Here is a 20,747-nt window from a genome sequence, read left to right as displayed (position 1 = left end):
TCTGACTCTTCCTTCAGATTTATGCCATTATTAACAACCAATAGGCTTGAGGCCGAGTGCCACGGACTGGGTCAGGAAGTCAGAAACTACTGGAAGTCAGGTTAACACGCTGATTTGGATCTTGTCATTAGATTTGTTGACCAAAAAGTAGCAAGAGAATTAGTGAGGGACTTTCTAAAAACATATATAAATATATAAACACGCAGCCTTTTTTTTAATCAGGAGTCCATCCCCTGATGCTGTGTACTATACGGGGAACAGATACAGTTTAACACACCAGTGCAGTGAAGCGCCATGTTCTGCTACAAGCAGTCATGACTAAGTGATTGTGGCTGTTTGTCACTCCGCAGCTGCAGTTGTGGCACTTAGAGCTGTCGCACACGCTGTGATTACTTCCCTGATGGGAGAAGAAATTACCATCTTGGTGGCAGACACAGCATCTCAAACGTATTTAAAGGCACATTCTAAGGTAAGTGGGTGGACTTTGCACACTAAAGACCACCTCTCGTAAGTGGTATGTTGAGTTCTATTATCATGACCAACATTTAACAAACGACACAAAAGCTCGTTTATTTTTAAGGTGATGTTAGCTTAACGACCCCATTGTGCATGTGACTAGTAAAAAGGGGAATATCTAAAGAGGGTTGAGTCAAGGGGAGCTGAAAGGGGAAAAGCTGAATACATCTTAAACACAGCAGGCCTTGATTATAAATTCAAAGCTATTGGAGATATGCAGATACAATACAATACAGTGGTCTAATATTTTTATATAGTTATTTTCACGTGCCAGAGAAGAAACAGCATTGAGTTAGTGTCAAAACGATGACTAACATATCGGCTTTGTATTCACCTTGTTTCAGTGTTCCAGCATGCACTGTGCATTTCTAACACATCTCTATTTACAGGCAGTGCCCTTAGTTCATCTGTCGTGAACAAAAACAGAAATCAGACCATATTATTTAAGACCACAAGTTGGCATCATGCTGAGTCTCTCCACCTCTTCCTCAGCACGCATATGGGCATGGATGGAGACCCAGATTCTATTTTTGCCAATTAGGAAGTGAGAGCCTGGTTACTCCCAGTGGTGCTTTTTGACACTGTGCCTGAATTTCTAATTGTACTGTTTCATACATTATTTACAACTCTTTAAGTTTGGCTCTCCTCATTTCATTTATGCCTCTGCACTTGTCAGCTCCCCTTCGGCTGTGCACGTTCCTGCTCCCTGTCTCCTCTGGCACTCTGCTCATGATCAAGGCCTGCAGCCTCAAACCACTTAAGCCCTTGCTCTTAATTTATTCGATTTTGGTCCCCAAACGCCCGTCAATTTCTCCTTTCTTCAATCCAACTCAATTTTCCTGGCGCTCTTTCCATCAGGGCCAATTAACTAGCCCTCCAGTCCTGAGTCTGAATAGAGTAGAGGGTCACCTCAGTCGGTCCACATCTACGTCTGTAAGCATCATCCTCTTTTCAGATGTTCATTTTTGAGTCCTGAAGGATGAAGTGTGTCATAAAAATGATACTGATCTCCATGCATTGTTTCCATGACAAGTTAAATTACATTTCCATCAGCTCCTTGCATGTGTGTGCAGGTGTGCACACCTCTCATCATTGTGTGAAGTGCATCTCAAACAATCAGAGTATATTACAAATGTATCAAACAAAATATTGAATATGAAGCTTCCAACACCACGTTCGCCCTCATTAATATGTTTTCACCTTTCAGTGAGTTCTGCCACTGTGTGTATTGTAAATGTGCTATACCAGAAACAGCTGGGCGCAGACACCGAAGCTAAACGCTGAATCTAATCTTACAGGAAATTATTCAAAGTAGCTCGCTTGTTGCTTCTGCCAGTGCATTTTTGGAGGGGATTTCTGTCTCCTGGCTGAAAAAATGATGGAAAGTCCACTTGCTCGTAATTTGTTGAGAATCATTGTTAGAGAACAGGATGTGTTAAGGATAATGGCATTGTCTGGGAATGGCCTCGATTGCATGTTGCATAACTTGTGAACATTGATTTTATTACTTAACACAGCTCCAGCCCCTCCCCTCCATCTCTGTGTGTTCCAGTTAAGTCCAGTAAAGGCAAGGTATTGATATGACCTCAGTACAAAGCTAGTTTGCTGGGTTGGGTCTTCGTTTCCTCTTTCATGCATAGATATATAGATAGATGCATAGATAACACCGCTGCCAAATCCCCCTTAAACTACAGTTCATATGCTGAAAATGTTGTTTTTTTCTCTGTGCACTGCTGCCTCCACAAGAACCATAAGGAGACGGGAAAGAAAAAGTGCATTTCCTTCAAAACATCAGCAGATTAAATCATCGCTGCTGATTTGTCTCTCAGCACCTTCTGTATTCACTGAGGTTTGTATAACTGAAGGTAAAAGTCTCTGATCATATTTTGCATGCTCAGATCAGTAATTTGTGTCTTTTCCCCTCTTTTTTTACTTGTGGTAATTTATTTAGCTGCTTGTATCACTTTTGCTTTCAGTTGTTATTGCTGTGCAAATAAAGTGAACAACTCCTTCTGACTACTACTCACCATGTCATACGTGGTGACGACTTTCTTGAGGACCTCTGGCAGTAGACCTTGGGGCTCCAAGTTAGGGTACTGGTCAGTGAGGTTGAACACCAGAAGGGGGCTGTTGTCGGGTCCAGTCAGTCGAGAGGAAAGGGCCAAGATGCACTGCTTCAGGTTAGCCACTGCTGAAAGGCCACACAGCTCTTTAAAGGACACAATAGCATTCTGCAGAGAGAAAAAATAAATTACAGCTGGGCTTGCATGCAGGTATACTGGTTTATACTGGCATGCCAAGCAAAAATATGTCTAAAGATATAACCATCTGTAAAAGTCTGAAGAGAAAGGAACTTAGTAATCCATGTTGCAAAAATCTGGCAAGGATCTGCATTAAATAAAAATAAAGAGGAAGTGGCTGGAAGTTCACTTATTACCTGTTTGAACATTTGGCACTTCACTACTCATAAACACTCAATCTGTTTGGCCTGACACTGGTATCACATGGAAATGGGACAAACACATATACACACACACAAATCTTACCCTTCCTGTGAAAGGCCAAATTTAAACCCTACATAAACAACCGGAGGGAGAAACTGACAGGATGGCCAAGATGTGTTATAGTCTCAAGGCCAGTGTCGTGTTATCACACAATGACTGAAATATAAACAGGGCCACCAAAATAAATCCTAATACAATGCCTTGAGAAACACAACATGAGACCAACCACAGTGTTGTGACACTCCAGTGCAGCATTTCTCAAAATGTCAGGTTTCTTTACAGACTTCAAATGAGGACTGAGGACCACACATATGGCATAAATGTGACCAGGAAAAAAACTGCTTTCATGACCGCTGTGGTGGTGAAAGTTGGGGTGACACTGGATTTATCTGGACTGTGAGCCATTAAAAGTAGCTAGTGCTTTGCTTAAAACATGTGAACAGCTTGCTAAAGTCCATGTTCGTCATCTGTTGTACCTGATTTTATGAGAAAATGTAATGCACCCAATGAGACAGTTACCTCTTCCATTTTACTGTAACCTTTTCCTATGTACACATTAGAATATGATTCTTTATTACATGGATCCACTACTCAAACGGGAATGTCATAATGTTTCTAAACGTGTCTCCCTACATCCGTTTAGACTATTGCACAACACATAAGGATTAGATCAAATGTGATTCAGTCAAGCTTAGTGGTTTTGTGTTTCTCTTTCCAGAGTGGGAGCCTTTCTTAGATGCTCCAGATTCTTTGCAGTAAATCTGGTTATAATCTACACTTGACTTGGGGTCACATTTTCTTTAGTCTACCCTTTCACAGAAACACATTGCCATTTTAGAAGATGGAGGTTATGCAGTTGCCATATGTAGTATCTATGACAATACTGTTGCTTCAGGAGTGCACACATCAGACACTGATGATATTAGTGAAAAGAGTAAGCCTTTAATGGAGTTTATTTTAAATGTCTTACCTGCATGTTTTCTCTGAGGTCAGTTGCCTCCCTCAGTGGCAGCAGGGCTGTTTTGAAGACATCATCCACAGCCTTGATCAATAGCACTCTCATGCTGGCATACTCTCTACTCCTCTTTCCCTTTCGTACAGACAGTCCCCTTTTGTGTGGTTTGCCGCCCCCTCTTCGATTGGTTATGGCCACATGGACAAACAACAAGGTATGTGGCAGAACCTCTCCTGTCAGCGACTGTAGCGGTACATGGCGAAAACCCGGCTGGAGACACTCAAAGGGGATTGTGTATTGGCCAATAAATTCATCACCAATATAGTCATCATCTAGCACCACAAAGCGCACCATTGCGAGCTCGGGGAGATTTATCTGAAACTCAAAGCTCTCATCAAACAGAGGGTTGTCCCCGTTCTGGTTGACCGTTTTAGTCCTTTGTTCAGCACAGTCAGCAGGGATGCCGTGTATTTCCACATACACGTAGGGGTCTACTACGTCTCCTTTGGCACCTGAGCCTTTGGGTTTTGGGAAGTTTTGTCCACTGATGATCTTGATGTGTAAGAGCTGTGGGGAAACACCAGGCACTGAATCTTTAGTGTTGGCACTGAAATATGAAACCTGCTCCCTCATGATAGCTGGACGTAGCACATAGCCACAGTTCCCATTCTGACGAAACCAGCCAATGTTCAAATCCATCATCAGGCCAGGAGTCTGGTAGTTCATTGCCACAATCTGGCAACCACACTTCCAGAAATCTTGTGGATTCATGTTGCTGGAGTCAATCCGCATGGGGCTAGGGTAAACCCGTGCTAGGAACTTCTTGTTGTAGTTAACAAAGTCACCTGGGAAGTCACTGGCGCAGCGACTGGCAAAAACCTCGTTGAATGAGCAGAGTTCCCATTGCTTCTGGCTCTGGAAAGATGTTGGGAAATCTTTAAACTCCACAGACTTACACAAGGTCACCAGATCAGAGAGGTCCTTTGACAGCTGGAATTTCTTGGGTGCAATAGTCTGTTGTTCCGCAGATTCGATGCTCATCCTCTGAGACATTTCTGCCCCCTCGTCCTCATCTGTCACCTCACCTTCTGAAGCAGTGCAGCTCGTGCTCAGTTTCTTACCCTTGAGAAGGATCTTTCCCTTCAGTTCAGAGGGAGAGGGGAGGTAGCAGTCCTCAGGTTTAGGAGGATCTAGTTGGATCTTGTCTCCAAGGATCTTCTTTAGGTGCTGAAACATGACTCTCTGCTGCTTCAAGGAGCAATGGTTTTCTAAACACAGGATCAGTGGAAAGTCGGATGCAACAAATGCATACTTGTTGATGACGTCAATGACACTGCGAAAAACGATCTGTGATGTCATCGTGTGACCAGTGTAGATAACAGGTTCGTTATCAGGCCCATCCCATACATCAAGCTCTACACTGCGGCAGCCCATCTTGAGGGCACGGATGTACCCCGTCACATCAGAGGGACCTCTAAACTGATCCTCTATCAGATATGTGTTGTGGGATGCATTAATGTAATAGTGGGACAAGGGTTGGTTCATGTCTTGGCATACAGTTTTTTGTTCCGGGTCAAATATGTGGCACTCTGGAGACATAAGATAGTTGGTGAACCCATCAAGAGAAAGCCAGTCCTTAAGCTGGCCCTCTTTAGACGGCTCATATTTCTTAATGACCTCTAAGCTGGTGTCTTCACTGACTTGTGCCATACCCTGCTCTGCCTCCAGGAATATCATCAAATCCTTGGTATCCAGAAATTCTTTGTTACTGGAGAACTGAACAAAGAGAAAATAAATTTCTGGTCTGGTACAAAGATCATGAAAGACCTCAATGAACTCCTCTTTTGTCACATCAGAGCCTGTTTTGTCCTTAGCTTTGTGAAGCTCCTTGAACTTCAGTTCTATTTTTACATTTTTAAGTCCTGGATTCAACTTTTTGACTAGCTGCACAGCAGCACATATTGTTATTTGTTTGCTGTTGTTACCATCTGCCTCATCAAAAAGTTCACCTAGCCAAGATGAGCGCATGTTATTTTGACTGCTCTCTATCATATTCAAGGTATGTTTCCCATAGGAGATCAGGTACCTCAGTCCTGTAACCCATATGTTGGCTACATCTGCAGTGTTTGCCACCAAGTCCAGGGACTCATAGTTCTCCCCAAAGATGATTGAGAAAGCACAGTCCTCTGATATCTGATCATAGGTTCCATTAGTTCTAAAAGTGTCTGTATTTTTCCCTGTCCGAACCTCCTTGATGGATTTTACATCAATTTTGGCCTTTTCTGATTCCTTCTTTGATGGCTCCCATCTCAAAGACTGCATGTCAGCATCGAGGAGAAAGTAGCGATGGTAAATGCGTGAATTGGATCGCACTTTCTTCAGCTCAGAGCCATCCACCATTGCACTTATACAGTCACTTGCACTGCTAATTTTCTTCTCAGTGGGCATGCTGCTGAATGATACCGTCTTCTTTCTTTCTTTACGCTGTCTTGAGCCATCCTGCAGAGAAACAGAACATAATGTATAATTAAAAATCCTTCCATAGATACTGAGTGATTAAGTCATATGAAATATAAAACTAACACTTCTAACAATAAAAAAAAAAAAACATTGAATGAAACCCTTGAAACAGTTTTTATATTCTGAATTAAAGGAATATAATGTGTGTCTGTTCAGCTATATAGCCGCACAGTTTTCTTGCTTCCTGAAAAGTTAAAAATTCAAAGACAGAAGGGTTTTGCCCAACAATGCTTTGCTTCCCATCATGACAAAGTCTAAAAGGAGTTATGTTTGGTGCACCTTATCTTTCACAGCTTAGGAGAAAGAAACAAAAGACCAGCTTAGTTTATAAAAGAACTATGTACATTTTCTCAAGTACTGTACTTCAGTGCAAATTTGAGGTATTTGTACTTCAGTATTTACAATTTATGTTTGTTTGTACTTGTAATCCAGTAAGTTTATTTCTCAGCTATACTTATATAGATCAAGGTTGTGTACGTAAACAAGGTGATCAGTTAAGCAAATCTGCATTGTAACTATCCACAGGCATATAAAGTTGTTAAAATGACTTTCGAATGCAGGACTTCTACTTGTAACTCACCATTTTATTGTTGTGGTACTGATACTTAAGTAGAATATCTCAGTACTTCAGACACCACTCCATATCACAGTATCATATCCTGAGATTACTTCTCATGCATACTCATAAACAGCTCTGCCTATGCATTGCTTGTGAACTGGGTAAAAAAGAGGGCACTTGTTTGTTTTAATTAATGACACAAGGAAATGCTGTGACGTGTGCACTAGCATGATCACCACAAGTTATTTTTTCTTTACCAAATCTCTGTATTTCCCCTCACTATTTTAAGTCTGAAAAATGTATTTTATAGTACGATACAGGATTAAATATTCTGCCACCAAGTATTAACATAACGACAAAATTCGGGTAAATATCCACCTTACACAACAATACAACGGAACACAACATGCAGCCTGTTCTGATACTGTTTTCATGTTATGTCATGGTCTTCCTTCCTGGTCCCTCATTCTTTCCTCTGATCGTTTTCAGAGCAGAATCACAGCAGCAACTTTGTTGGGTGACTTAAGGTACCTGTCACTGTGTGTTATGGAGTTACAACAGGAAATCTCCCTCAGGAGAGTATCGCCCACACAAAATCCAGTCATCTTCAGCAGCCACATTCCTGACATTTTCAATGAACCCTGCTCTTTCCACTGAAGCAGGTTCCTTCAGCACAAGGACATCATTTTCTATTTTGCTTTATTCAAACTAATTTCACAAGCTTAGCACCAGACAAACCCACACCGTTGTTAATCATTGTGTGGCAGCTTAATAGTACCACTTTATATAAAAGCAATGCATCATTTGTCAACTATACGATGTTGCCTAGCTAAGAATTCCTTATGCTGCACTTTGGTAGAAACTCTTGATCGTTATTTTCCTTTGGGGTTTAATGAAATGCTCAAAACATTCACAGTATCTTATGTAATCTAGCTGAGATGTGCATACCTCGCATACTGAATGAACCAGTACTCATAAACATCACTGTGTCAAGGAAAGATGGGCGAAGTCATAAAATAAGAGTGTTTATGATTTACATGTATATATCCATATGTCTATAAATGCACACTGGAGCTTTCACACATCCACCCTCATCTTCCCCCTTTACTTCACCTATTCAGTTGACAATTCATAATACTAAATCAAGACTGAGAAAGACTGTGAAAGTGTAGCTGCCATTTTTCACAGTATCAGCACTCTTTTTTTGGTTGTTTTTGAAGCTTTTGAAGTTTCATCGTAATCACTCATTTTTGTCTACTGTTGGTCTTCTCATCGTTTCCCCTACAGTCTCACCACACTACCATGGCTCAGCAGTTGGTCTTGGAGATACACAGGGATTATCTGTGCTACATCGTGTATATAAATGTTTGCAATTGGAAAGGATGTAGCAAAAGCAATGGGCACTGACTCACACTGCAGCCTGCTGCTGACGGCACTGTCTCAGTTGGATTGTTTTTATTTGTTTTTACAATGAAGACATGAAATACAATAATAAACCTAAATGGATATATACAGCAGAGGACAGAAGCTAAAGAGACTTAAATAAAGCCCTCCCCAAAATGCAAAAGATCAAACACAATCTAGTGAAGAAATAAACATCTTGTCTGTCAGTGGGCAATTCTGAAATTACAGAAGGCCAAAAAATATTATGTAATAATTTTTCAAAATGAATGAATCATTAAAAATCCCATCTGTGTGTTGGAGTATTGCACAACACTCAGACCTGGACATTTATTAATTGGTAGAATCTTACACCTCTTCATGTTTTGACCACATAAAGGAAAACGTAAACATAATAACCGCATTCTTTTCACAGTGTGCTGTGAAGGAGAGTTCTAAAGGGGATCTTAAAACCTAAATGCATGACTGCAGATAATCCTTATGATCTGGGCAAGAATGTGGACTTGCCTTTATGTTAACCTTGACTTCCAGTCACATTTTAGTGAAATGTTTCTGTTTTGTGCTGTAATGCCAAGGCTGCCATGCCAGGCATTCTCCACAGGATTTCCTTTTGCTTCCTTTACCAAAACTAGAAAACAATACTGCGCACACCCATCTCTGTCTTAGCGTTTGTTATTATTTCCTGAGGACACCATTTCTTATGCAATAGTCGCATTGGTGCCTCTGGTGGAAGTCAGATGGGTGTTTTCTTTTACAATAAGTAGTTTTATTAGCCCTTAAATGGTACTAAAAAGATGAGCTCACCATCATGAGATTCTGTATTTATAGTTCTATCAGATATTTGCTTTATATGGTGTGTGTTCTTGTACACATAAATACCACTTATCATTTCTGTTAATCTCGGTTCAACAATAAACTCTTCAAAGGGAACTGCGATTAAGATTTCCTTATTAGCCAGGCCGAAGCACTGCACCAGAACACGCTTTAAAATGGGAGTAACTGCAACGTCAAAGTCATGTCAGCAGACGAGGCAGAATTAAGACCTTGCTCTTTTCTCCAAAGATCAAAGATCCAAAGATTTCTCAAAGATCTGCTATGTTTTAGCAAAAATAGGACTGACTGAACTACCTTTACTGCTGATCATCCAGTCAGGCTGTGTAGTTTGGAGTGTACTCAAATTCCACAGGGAAGAGTGTTAGTTATAAAAGCGTGAGCTGGAAAGTACATTTCATAAGCCAGAAGGTGCAGCGCCAGAGAGTACATGCTGAGTCACTGGTATTGATCAGCAACCTTATCCAATCCGCACTTGATGTGTAACAATCATTTTGTGTTAATCAGTACTGTCACAAAAGAGAGCAGCGCCTTTCTGGTGGTAAATATCCACCACACACCGTCAATGCTGTCACCCATCACTTCTTTGAAACTTGTGAAAATGGATTTTTTCATACAATGTCAGGGGAATCAACATTAAAGTTTCTTTAATTGTTGAAAGAATTTTATTTTTTCACAACTATGGCTTAACAGTGTTCATTATCCACAACTGGGTTGCTCTTTCTTTTTCATTCAGAGAAGAAAACCCCTGGTACATTTTGAAAGCTAGTCAGTAGAACATAAAGAGGGTAATGAATGTTTTCATGGTGTTTCATAATAAAGAGATAATAACAAGGCTAATCCCGTCAGGCTCACCTTCACTGGGGAAATTACTTTTATGCTTTCATATACCATCTCAATATGTGTTTAGTGTTTGAGAGTGTGTGCTGAGGGAGGGAGTGAAGGAGGCAGAATAAGTCAAAGAGAGGCAAACACAGGATGAGACAATGAGAGAGCAAGTGAACAAGTAAGACAGAGTATATCCAACTGCTCGCAAATCCCATAGGAACGTGAATCCTCTAATGGACTGAATGCTGCATTTTTTCTGGCCCAGTGGTCAGTTATGAACATTCTGTACAAGTGAGGACCTGGCAGGGGAACGATTACTCTCTGCTGTTCTACCTACATTCCCAACAACAGTGTGAATCACCTTCAATTTGCAACAGTACAAATATGTTAAATGAACAGAAATTCATCAGAGTGCAAATGTAACACAGCACCCAGACTGGGACAAATATGGCCCTTTTATTAGCCTAAAATACACCTCTGTTGTTTCAATTGTACAGCTACTAATAATGTTCATGAACACTCCTACTCAGTGATCAACTGTTTATGACTACATCATGAAGTGTCTGTGCTACAAAGCCACAATTAAATTGACACCCTGCACATATTGTTTTTGGAACTGGAAACAAGTTATTACATTCATCATGTCCTGTGGCACAATGTGAACATTCATAATTGTTATAATTATGAATGTTTGTTATATTGTCACAATTGATTTCTCACACATGCAGTCAAATACTGAATCATTTTCTCACTCCGGATTAAACCCCGTTAGACCTTGCATTTAAGTTTAACTAAATACGTCTTCCACTTCTTTCTACCACTGGATGATAATTCATCTTTATCACTTATTGTCTCTCCATTCAGGCATATTGTGACAGGATTCTCATATTGACGCTGTACATCATGGTTTACAAATACTTGTAAATGTGCCAAAATAAAGTTTAAGCATAGATTTGTGTCACAGTATGTCATGTTAAATTCATAAAAATACACACTACACATTTGGGAATCATGCATATGTACATTTCTGGTATGGGATATAAAACAATTGATTACACATCCTTTAATTGTCTCATGGATTATTAAATTAGGATCTTAAAGTGAGCTACTATTTAAATGTCCACATATGAACAAATATTAATACTATGCTTAAATCCCATCTTCTTTATGAGTCAGGTTGAATATTAGGGATGAATGATTAAATGTCTTAATGTTCTTCATGATAACTATTCTGCTGTATATTCATTGGCAGGGAGGTCTGTTGCAGGGTCTATATTATTGGGTAATAAACCTTTTTTTTATTTAAACCAAGAAATCTGAAAGTCCAACATAATGTCTGGTGAAAACAATTCCAGAATAAAATGTGAAAATATTCTGGCTTTACATGCTGTTCTGTCCTGCTGCTTTCTGATGTCTGCCCTCCCTCACCCTCTACAATATTTTCACATCTAATGGATGAATTAATTGTTAATTTTGACCAAACCAGAGTTGGTGGTTAATTGTTGGAACGGTGGAAAGACAAACCAAGACGGATTTGGTGAGTTTTCTTTTTTTAATTTTGTTGCTGTCGACTCTGAATGAAGTGTGATTTACAATGATAAAATGACTGTTTCTGTAAATGGAGTGTGGTGGCTTTGGCGAGAACAACATAACGACTGTTTCTGGTTAAATAAATCTTGCACTTTAACAAAAAGGTCTATCTCTGTAGGGATCCTTTTCATAATGTTGTCAGACACTTGGAATAACAGTCTAAGCCTGTCGGTGGCAAAAACTAGCCCTTTTTGTGGATGTACATTCATGATGTGCAAACGCCCAGAGGGATTACATTGCAGCCCATTTTGTGGCTGCCGGCTGCAGGACTCTCACGCAATACCAGATCAGTTTGAAAAACTGTTGTCCCCATTAGTCACAGACACAAAAACACAAATATGGTCCATAAACACAGAAAATATTTGACTACAGTATCTCTTCATTCTTTATAGGAACCCCATTAGCTTCCACAGAGTCCAGAACATTATTATGTACCAGGACACGTGGACCAGAACGGAAATCCTGATCAAAGTAAGCACATCATTACATAACAGGACTGTGTTAACACCACCTGAAATGTCCAACAGGCAGTGTGTGAAAGAGAGCTGTGAGAGTGACAGAAAAAGCTCTGGAGGGAAAAAACAAGAACAAAATGAGTCACAAAGAAACACTGCATTGTAATGTAAATGTAAAGAAAGCCAGTTCTGAGGGAAGTGGTGCACTGTTTGGTAACTACAACAACAAAAAATACCTTTAATCAACCGTTTGTTGAGATTATTTTTTGACAAATGTGGTGAAACTGCTGTGTATGAATTTGAATTTAAATATCCAAAAGTGAAAATAAATGAAAAAAACTTATTTTAATCAAGGTCAAAGAATGTAAAATCTACATAATACACAGAGCATGTATCCAGCATTCAATATCCAAAAGCCTAGCAAACATTCTATTAAAAGAGCTTGTCGTCTTATTAAAATAGCATATGGAGACTTTTTGTTCACTAGCTGCACTGAAGTCAAATCCCACGAGACTTTAAACCTGGTAAAGTGCCCAGCTGCTTCTGTTCTGTGTTCTGTTCTGTACCATATGATATCAGTCGGTCAAATGAAGTGTGAAGAGGGCAACTACCCTGGGAGTTAACTTTTAAAGCGCTGCCGTTTCCTTAGTAAATATAAATGAGAGTTACATGTCTATTTCTGGAATCTGTCAGTACAGTTCAAAGCAAGCTGACATCAAAAAGGGGATCTCGATGTATAATCCATTGCTCTCAGTTCTTTAATCACATTCTTTTGGTTTGTTAACTGGTTTTGTATTCGTTCATTTCTTATTTGTATTCTATAAGCAGGTTGCTCATTACTATTTTGTATATTTGTCTTGCCAGTATTCAGACGATGTGTTTGTGAATTTGAGGGGTTTTGGCTGATGTAATATATCATTTCAAATGGACTAACATGTACAGATACATCAAAAGAACACCTTCCCTCAGTCACTGGATTGTCTGCTGAATAACGCTGGTGGGTGCAAACACACGAGTGATACGAACATGCAACAAAATTAAGATAAGCAGTTAACAGAAGCAGTTAAAATGTCAAGTGGGTTGTCCATAAGGTCCAGCAAAGTCCCCTTTCTCAGTATGAATAACTGTTCCCAAACCAAAGACTTCACTGAAAGCACTGAAACCATAAAATGTTTCCCCAAAATTTAAATATTGCTTTTTTAGCTATCCCAGTACTTCAGTTCTGAAAAAGGAAAATATACCATTAACCAGAGAAAAACTGCCTTAAGTGTTCTCAGTTAATTGTTCACCGCCATGTTCTTCCAAACTGTTCTCTATGGACCTGTTCCAGGACTTGCATCATCAGCTCTTAGTTTTTGGCTCTAGGCTTTGAGAGAGAGCCTCTCATGTTCTCAAATATTGATTGAGCCATTAACCACAGTTACAGTAAATTAATTTGTTAATTCAGTAACATTAATAAGTACCTTTACACTGCGCCGATGCTTTATTAATTTGCAGACTATGCCATATGCCTAAACCAGCATACTGAATACCTTCTGAGACCAAAGCCAACCTTTCCATGTTGTCATGAGGGTAAGCTAGTCAGTCGATTCAGCTGCACAACACACACCCAGACACAGGTCACTTCTACTCTTCACAAAAATATTAATTTGTTTCTTTCAAATATGTCGACTAGTTGTTATCAATGTTATCAAAAAAAGTCATGAACTATCTACTCTACCATGATGTGCCACTCTCTGCCTCTGCCTACAGTGCAAACACCCATCAGATAATCTTCCATAAGACCATCCTGAGGTGCTGAGCCACTGATCCACACTGCAAAGGCAAAGGCCAATGTGATATTGGAGATGGCCACACTGGAGGCACGTGTGCTTTTTAATATCTATAACCAGGTACCTGCATATGAAAGCACAATCTGTAGGAAAAGGACAAGGTTTTGGTATCAGAAGCAGGATTTGGTTGCATGCAGGTAAACAGTCTGTGCAGACAACAAAGGACATAAAATGCACTGGCCAAAATGCAGTCACAGAACCCACCAGCTATTGTCTGGCAATGACATGGCTTATTATTATCTTTCTTTAAATCTATCTATTGCGACAAAAAGTGCACTTATCCATTCCTCAGGTAAAGACAGCCAGTGGGCTCGAAAACGACTCCACAGTTTATCTCTTACTTTTAAGTGCTTTTGTCTGTGCAATCTGCAGTACTATCCCCGTCCATGACAGAAGAGAGGGTCACACTGAGCAATGCATTGCTCATTAAGTTCACTCAGTCATTTGTCTGGCAATAAGACAGATGACTGAGTGAACTTATTGAACAATGCACTGCTGAGCACAACCCTGCCAGACAGCTGAATTCATCTGCTTCAGACTGACCTAATAGAAAGTTAGCGAGCATGTGATTGATATTCAGTTTGCAGTCAACCTTTATGTATTAATCCTGGATGTCAGACCTTCCCAGTTCCCCTACTGGGTTCAACCTCCACAAATAAACCTCAAGCTGTGACAATTTCTTCTTAAGTGTGGAGCTGTCGAGGGAACTGTTATTAGTATGTGGGTGAGCCTCACACTTTCAAAACACAAAATCAAGCAACATTTTTTTGCAAGCTGTAGCCCCCCTGTAGCCTAATAGGTATTGCCATAGCTTAATTTTAAACAACAAAAACTGAAATATCTCATTTCTGATTTCTTGACCTGGTATGTGCTCTCTCAGCCATGAAGGTCCGCAAATGGAGCCTTGCCGGTAACTGCCAGGTCACGGTTTGTGACTAAGGGTGATCAGGCTTTTATTATTAGAGCCCCAACACCATCCACACCTCCCTGCCAACTGAACTCAGACGCTAAATCTCTGGCTTCTTTTAAATCTCTTCTTAAAACTTTTCCTTTTGCTAAAACTTTTGGAAATGTTTGATACATGTTTTGTTTATACTGTTTTGTATTACTGTATTCCAATTTATTTGATCTTATTCAGTTCATTCAATTATCTTTACTTCCTATGTGCTCATGTGCTTGGCAAGAAACTGTACCCATTCAACTGATGAGTAATGTAATGTAACAGCTCTGAAGCGCAGTGTACACCACTCAATTGTTCAATCAGGCCACACTTGGAAGCATTTATACATTATTCAAGTCAGGTCAACACTGCAACTGCTAAAAATGATCTTGTTCACATTCTGATCAGACCTCAACCAGGGAATGATCGACCAAAACTGCCATGTTACAGTTGAGACCAAGAGAAGAGAGAGTGAGCAGCATCAGCATCTGATGAGGCATCCATGATGAGACCGTTTCAGAAGGCTGGCAGGCTTCAGACACTCTGCCTACTCTGTAAGTACAATTAACATTAGCTGCCAATTTCATAAGATTTCCACAGCCAACATTGATATTACTGCAGAACATCTTAGCTGATTCATCCTAGGAGCCTCTTAAGGTTGAACAGCAATGCAAGACACTGCTAAGCACAGCAGCAACAACCAGCTGATAAAAAGACCATTTCCTCTAGGATTTAAATGTGGTTAATATGAGAGTACATTCACCTTGCAAATTAATAACAATGTCACACAGGGCTATACAATTGTTAAAATGATGGTACTGTTATATCATTACAACAGTTGACTGAAAGTACAATTGATCAATCTGATCATCAACTGTGTCCAGTGTTTTGATCATTGATTGCGTGGCTCCTACTATGGATTAAAATTCCCCAAAACAGTTTGTGATTTCATTTCAAGCTTTCCAGTTTTAAAGTCAACAAGTACAAGATAAGAGATGAAATTACTCTGTGAGAAGACTCAAGAAAACAGTGTTCCGGATAAGTTAAACACTGGTTTATGGTTCTTAGTAACTCTTAATTATTTAGTGCACATGCAGGAAATAACAAATGTCTAAAGAAACTGTCTAAATGTATCGCTGCCGCTCGCTCGGCCTCCTTGCCCTACCACACACACTCTTTGCTAGATCCTGACCCACAGCCAATCACCAGCGTTCATGTGTGACGTAGATAGGTCTGACAGATAGCATGTCCTCACAGATATGTAACCTCTGTTTGTAATAATAAAGGATTAACCTGTTTAGGGACTGATAAGAACAACTGAAATTAACATTTTTTTGAGAACCCAATGGGATATTGGGGTGAGTTATTCTAGTGTAAGATTGTTCATATTCACTGATTTTGAAGTTTAGTTAGCATCTTCTCATGGTTTGTGTGCGGCGAAAAAAACATAAATTCTGGTTTACAGAACAGCCCTGGTTCTTAAATGGAAAACAAAGTAGCTTGGACCAAGCCACATAATGCTATTAAAGCCAGTCAGCAACGGGTGACATTCATGCTCGTACTCAGGACAAGGAGAAGGGGAGGGTAGATGGGAGGAGAGGAAGAGCGACGGAAAGTCTGTCATACAAACGTGCAATTGCATTGTGAAGAGGGGATGGCTATATCAACGATCTTTCTCCAGTATGACTCACCCCACCTTTAAGTCCTCACCACTACCATCAGTCCCAAGACTCGTCAGATAGTAAATGGAATTAGTTTGGGATTGTGGCCATCTTTGATTCCACCACTGTACGTGTCCAGTACATGCAATTGTATTTTATCTTGTGGGTTTGTAATCTTAAACATACAGTGGCTAAAACTGTAAATCAGTGCCCTCTGTCTGGTCCTCATCGTATGTTGCATTATCAGCTTTGTTTGAGCCTGGTATGCCTCAAGATTGATAGGCATAAGATAAGAGAATCATTTTTTTTTTTAAATGCACAACATTGAAATTTGCAGTGTTAAAGGCTTGTGATAGCATTTGGTTTGGTAGGTGAGGAACTAAAATAATAGAAGTGAGGAAGTGGTAAACCGTCATTTAGTTCAGTGTCTGCAGGCTGGTAGCTTATGCTTCTAGCTTTGTTAATTTGAGCGCTACATGTCACGCTTTGTTTGGTTCTGTTGTTGTGAACTTCGTTGTAGCTTGGTTTCCTCTCTGTGTTGTACGTCTCGGAAGAGCTTGGTTAGCTAGTGAGACAATGTTTAGAGAAACCTTTTGGGGTGCTGCTTTGAGGTTGTGATATTGTGAGTTTTCTTGGTCTAGCTACAGTCCTTCTTAGACGCGTGATGAGTTTTGGTGGTCATTCTGGATCAACATTTTGATGTGTAGTTCTGGTCGGGGGTTTGCACCTCATTTCCTGGTGACTACACTCCTCTTCTTATTACAGTAGAAAATTAATTCAACTCCTCACAAGGGCATAGAACTGCCTCTCCCATTAATGTGGCAGGACTGTAATCACTGCCAAGTCGTTTGAGCTACCCTTGAAATAACTGGGTGAGGCAAGCAGCATTTGTGTAAATCAGTGACACCTGAGCTGATGAATGAATAGGCAATTATTGAGGGAAGCGACAGAGTGCTGCTGTGAGTCGCTTGGAACACATGCAGCCACAGTGAGTGAATGTGAGACAGCAGCAGGACTGTTCATCAGGAATGGTTATCAAAAGATCTTTAAAATATTACCCAATCAACTGTCTGTGGCACAGGTTTGGGCAACTGGATTAAACTTCATCATATTGCAATTATTTTGACAGATTTTGTGATTGTGATAGGAGTCACATTATAGTAGGAATGGTAACTTTTGCATTTCATTTCCCTGACAAAAACATAAAAATGATAATGTGATTTCCTGCAGTCTGCACCGCAAAGCTTAATTTATTAAAGGGTATGGTGTGACACATTTTACCTTTAACAAAAAACTGCAGGTCCTGCTATCTGGATATTGGACTTGGCCACACTGTGATTTTGATAATATTCCAATGAATTTTTCAGCCCTGAGCTACATTGCTTAAAGATATATCCAGCAAGTAATAACCTCTCAGAAGTAAGGCACAAGATGAGTTTGGGTTAAACAGCAATCTGTGGTTGGCAGATTTAAGCTAAATAACGGTAAGGAAGTCAGACATAATGCTTAAATGGCACTTTCTTGAGTGACATTATGAATAATTAATTCAACAATGCTAGGCAACATCAACAATCGCCACAGTCTAAATGGGAACTTAAGACACTGTGCAGTAGACTTATTTCCATCTCTTTGTAAACCCAGGGGAATTTGCTGAACATGGCTGCTCAGTGTGAATGTTATAAAGATAAGTTTCTTGCCCAAGGCCAACAGTCACTTCAGGAGAGATGCTGTTTCACATTGCATTCCCCCAATTCATTTTCCTTGCTTCAATCCCCTATTTGATTCAATGAACTAGGGCAAGCAGTGACTACATTTGCCCATTCAAGTGTAGGTACTTACATGGACAAATGTACTGAAGCATATTCAGCAGAAAGTATTTATCACAATTAATCAGATGGCAGAATGAAAACATCAGTGTTTGAAAGCTATTTATAAACATGGTGAACGATGATGACTGCATTAACAGTGTGCATCACAAAGAGCTTGATAAACAGTAGACATATAGAAAGCATCCTTTAACTGGAAGTGACGATATAACATTTTATCACTACGATACTTTGGCTCAAGGAACAACACTCCCAAAACTTTTGAATTTCAATATATATTTATACCAAGTATTCAGAGTAACACTGACCTTCAGCTGTGCCAAGTCTTAAAGCAGCCAGACTTGACCTAAAATTATTACTGTCAAATGTAAATGTCAGTAAGCTCGATGTGGCATGCGAAAATGTGCTGTGGGAACTTTTTGACATTGACATAGAAATGAGAGACTTTATAATTTTGTGTGGCACAAAAGCAAAAGTTGGTAGCGCAGGAGTTCACCTGTAAAACACATTGGATTGAAAAGGGAATCCAACTCTCAGTCTTATTTCAAGAAGAAAAAAAAACACCAATTCAGTGTGTGTGGTTAATTTTGCTTTTCTTCTCCATCGCCATAACAGGAGCGTTATCCTTTTACGGATGCTGCAAATGAAGCTCATGAAACTGAATATATCATTCTCATCATCACACCTTGGCTGTCATGCAGTGGTCTGATAATGCAGGCTGAATTGCCACTGAGCCCAATTTGAAGTTAGGATATAATATGATGATTCTCAAGGAGAAACTTGTCTTGGACTCACAGCAATGGTGGTCCACCATAATCAATACCATATTGCTTCCCTTTTAACAGGGTTATATCACAAACTGAGCTTGTTTTCTTCTCCCATCAGAGCTGTGAAATAAGTGTTACTTACCAAGCAATGGAAAGACCCTCTTTCTCCAAGAGGATATGAGGTGAGACGTGAGGTGGGAAGCAAAGTGTAGCCACCGGCCACCCACATACAACATGGTTACAATTGTTTGTTGAAGAGTTTGCAATGGACAAGTAAATGTCTAATCCATTACCCAGGCTATGCATGAATGCCTTCGTATCTCATAGTCACAATGTAACCTAAACATAAGCTTTAAGTATCCAACACTCACCCTGTAGTGGTTTGAAAGATGGCTGCTAAAAGTTGAAAGTTTCTTGAGAGGATGTCGGCATTGATTGTGAACTTGAAATCATGTCAGTTAAAATTGTTTCCAAATAATCAAAACATCCATAAATAATTCTCTAACCACTTCTGCAGCATAATACTCTAACCCATATTCTCAGCATGTCCCAGAAAGTCATTACTTTACCAAAGAAAAAGATCTGTGTTTCACTGGGGATGACACAGGTGGTGTATTTGACAATATATTTAAAACAACAGTTTTACATATAAAAAAACATTCAAATGGACAGAGAGGGTTTAGAGAAGCTAAACTATGGATGCTACCATCTATGGGTGTATTGATGCCTGAAGACTTGATGCCACCACTGGGAGGATGAGTGGGAGGGTAAAATTTGGGTGGAGTACCACACTAAGTTCAGTATTCAGCAACATTTCAAATTAAAAGCTCTACAAAGGGGTAATTTTGTCTACCAAGGACTGCAAGCCTTTCTTTTTTCAGACAGCACACACACAATTTTGGAAGAAAGGTCTCAACATGCCGGTTTAGATATGCCATTAGCTGATACCCGCTCACCAAAAGTCAGGTTACTGTCAAACACTAAGTGTTGCAGCTGTTACTATGAGAATGTGGTCGGTGTTGTACCGACCACATCCTCCCATCAGTTCAGAGAAGCAGTTTAACAAGAACTGAGGGCCCTGACTGACAGTGTGAAACAGGCTGCCTTGTTAACACTGATCCAACCCTTCACAACCGTCTCAGTGCAATATTCTGTCAGTCATAGCTGTCAAAAACAAAAACAAGAAAATATTGGCATGCAGACAAGGGCACGGCTTGCTGCATACTTGATTTGCTTGATAGACTTCAGATAGAAAATTCTGAGTTCTGCCTTCACACTATCATTGGTTAACCGTTAATCGGTTAACCACCAAGAACATTTTGCACCGGGTTCGCATGTCAGTCAATAGGACGATGGACAGCAGCCACAAAAACACAGTTCTGTTGTCTGCTGTTTGTTTTTTGTTTTTTTTTTACCAGTGTTGTTTTTTTTTACTAGTTAGTTTTGCTTTGTTTCTGTCATGTTTGAATGCAGTGTGTTGTACGATGAAATGACTGTTTCTGTGAAGAGTCTGGGGGCTTTGGTGAAAGCATTTCTGTTTCTGGTTAAACAAAAAGGATCTT

General features: G+C 39.9%; 1 protein-coding gene across 1 annotated transcript in view; it reads right to left on the bottom strand.

The window, feature by feature from the left end:
• LOC139333676 (inactive phospholipase C-like protein 2) overlaps positions 1-20,747 on the bottom strand; it is a 34,244-nt gene that overhangs the window by 9,857 nt on the left and 3,640 nt on the right. Inside the window, exons 2-3 of the mRNA XM_070966275.1 lie at positions 3,991-6,474; positions 2,544-2,747 (exon numbers count right to left, since the gene is read on the bottom strand). Of these exons, the coding sequence (XP_070822376.1) occupies positions 2,544-2,747; positions 3,991-6,474 (2,688 nt within the window). The remainder of the gene's footprint in view (positions 1-2,543; positions 2,748-3,990; positions 6,475-20,747) is intronic.

This window comes from Chaetodon trifascialis, chromosome 7 (assembly GCF_039877785.1).
Source record: "Chaetodon trifascialis isolate fChaTrf1 chromosome 7, fChaTrf1.hap1, whole genome shotgun sequence".
NCBI classification, from domain to species: Eukaryota; Metazoa; Chordata; class Actinopteri; order Chaetodontiformes; family Chaetodontidae; genus Chaetodon; species Chaetodon trifascialis.
This window is presented reverse-complemented; position numbering and strand designations above follow the sequence as displayed.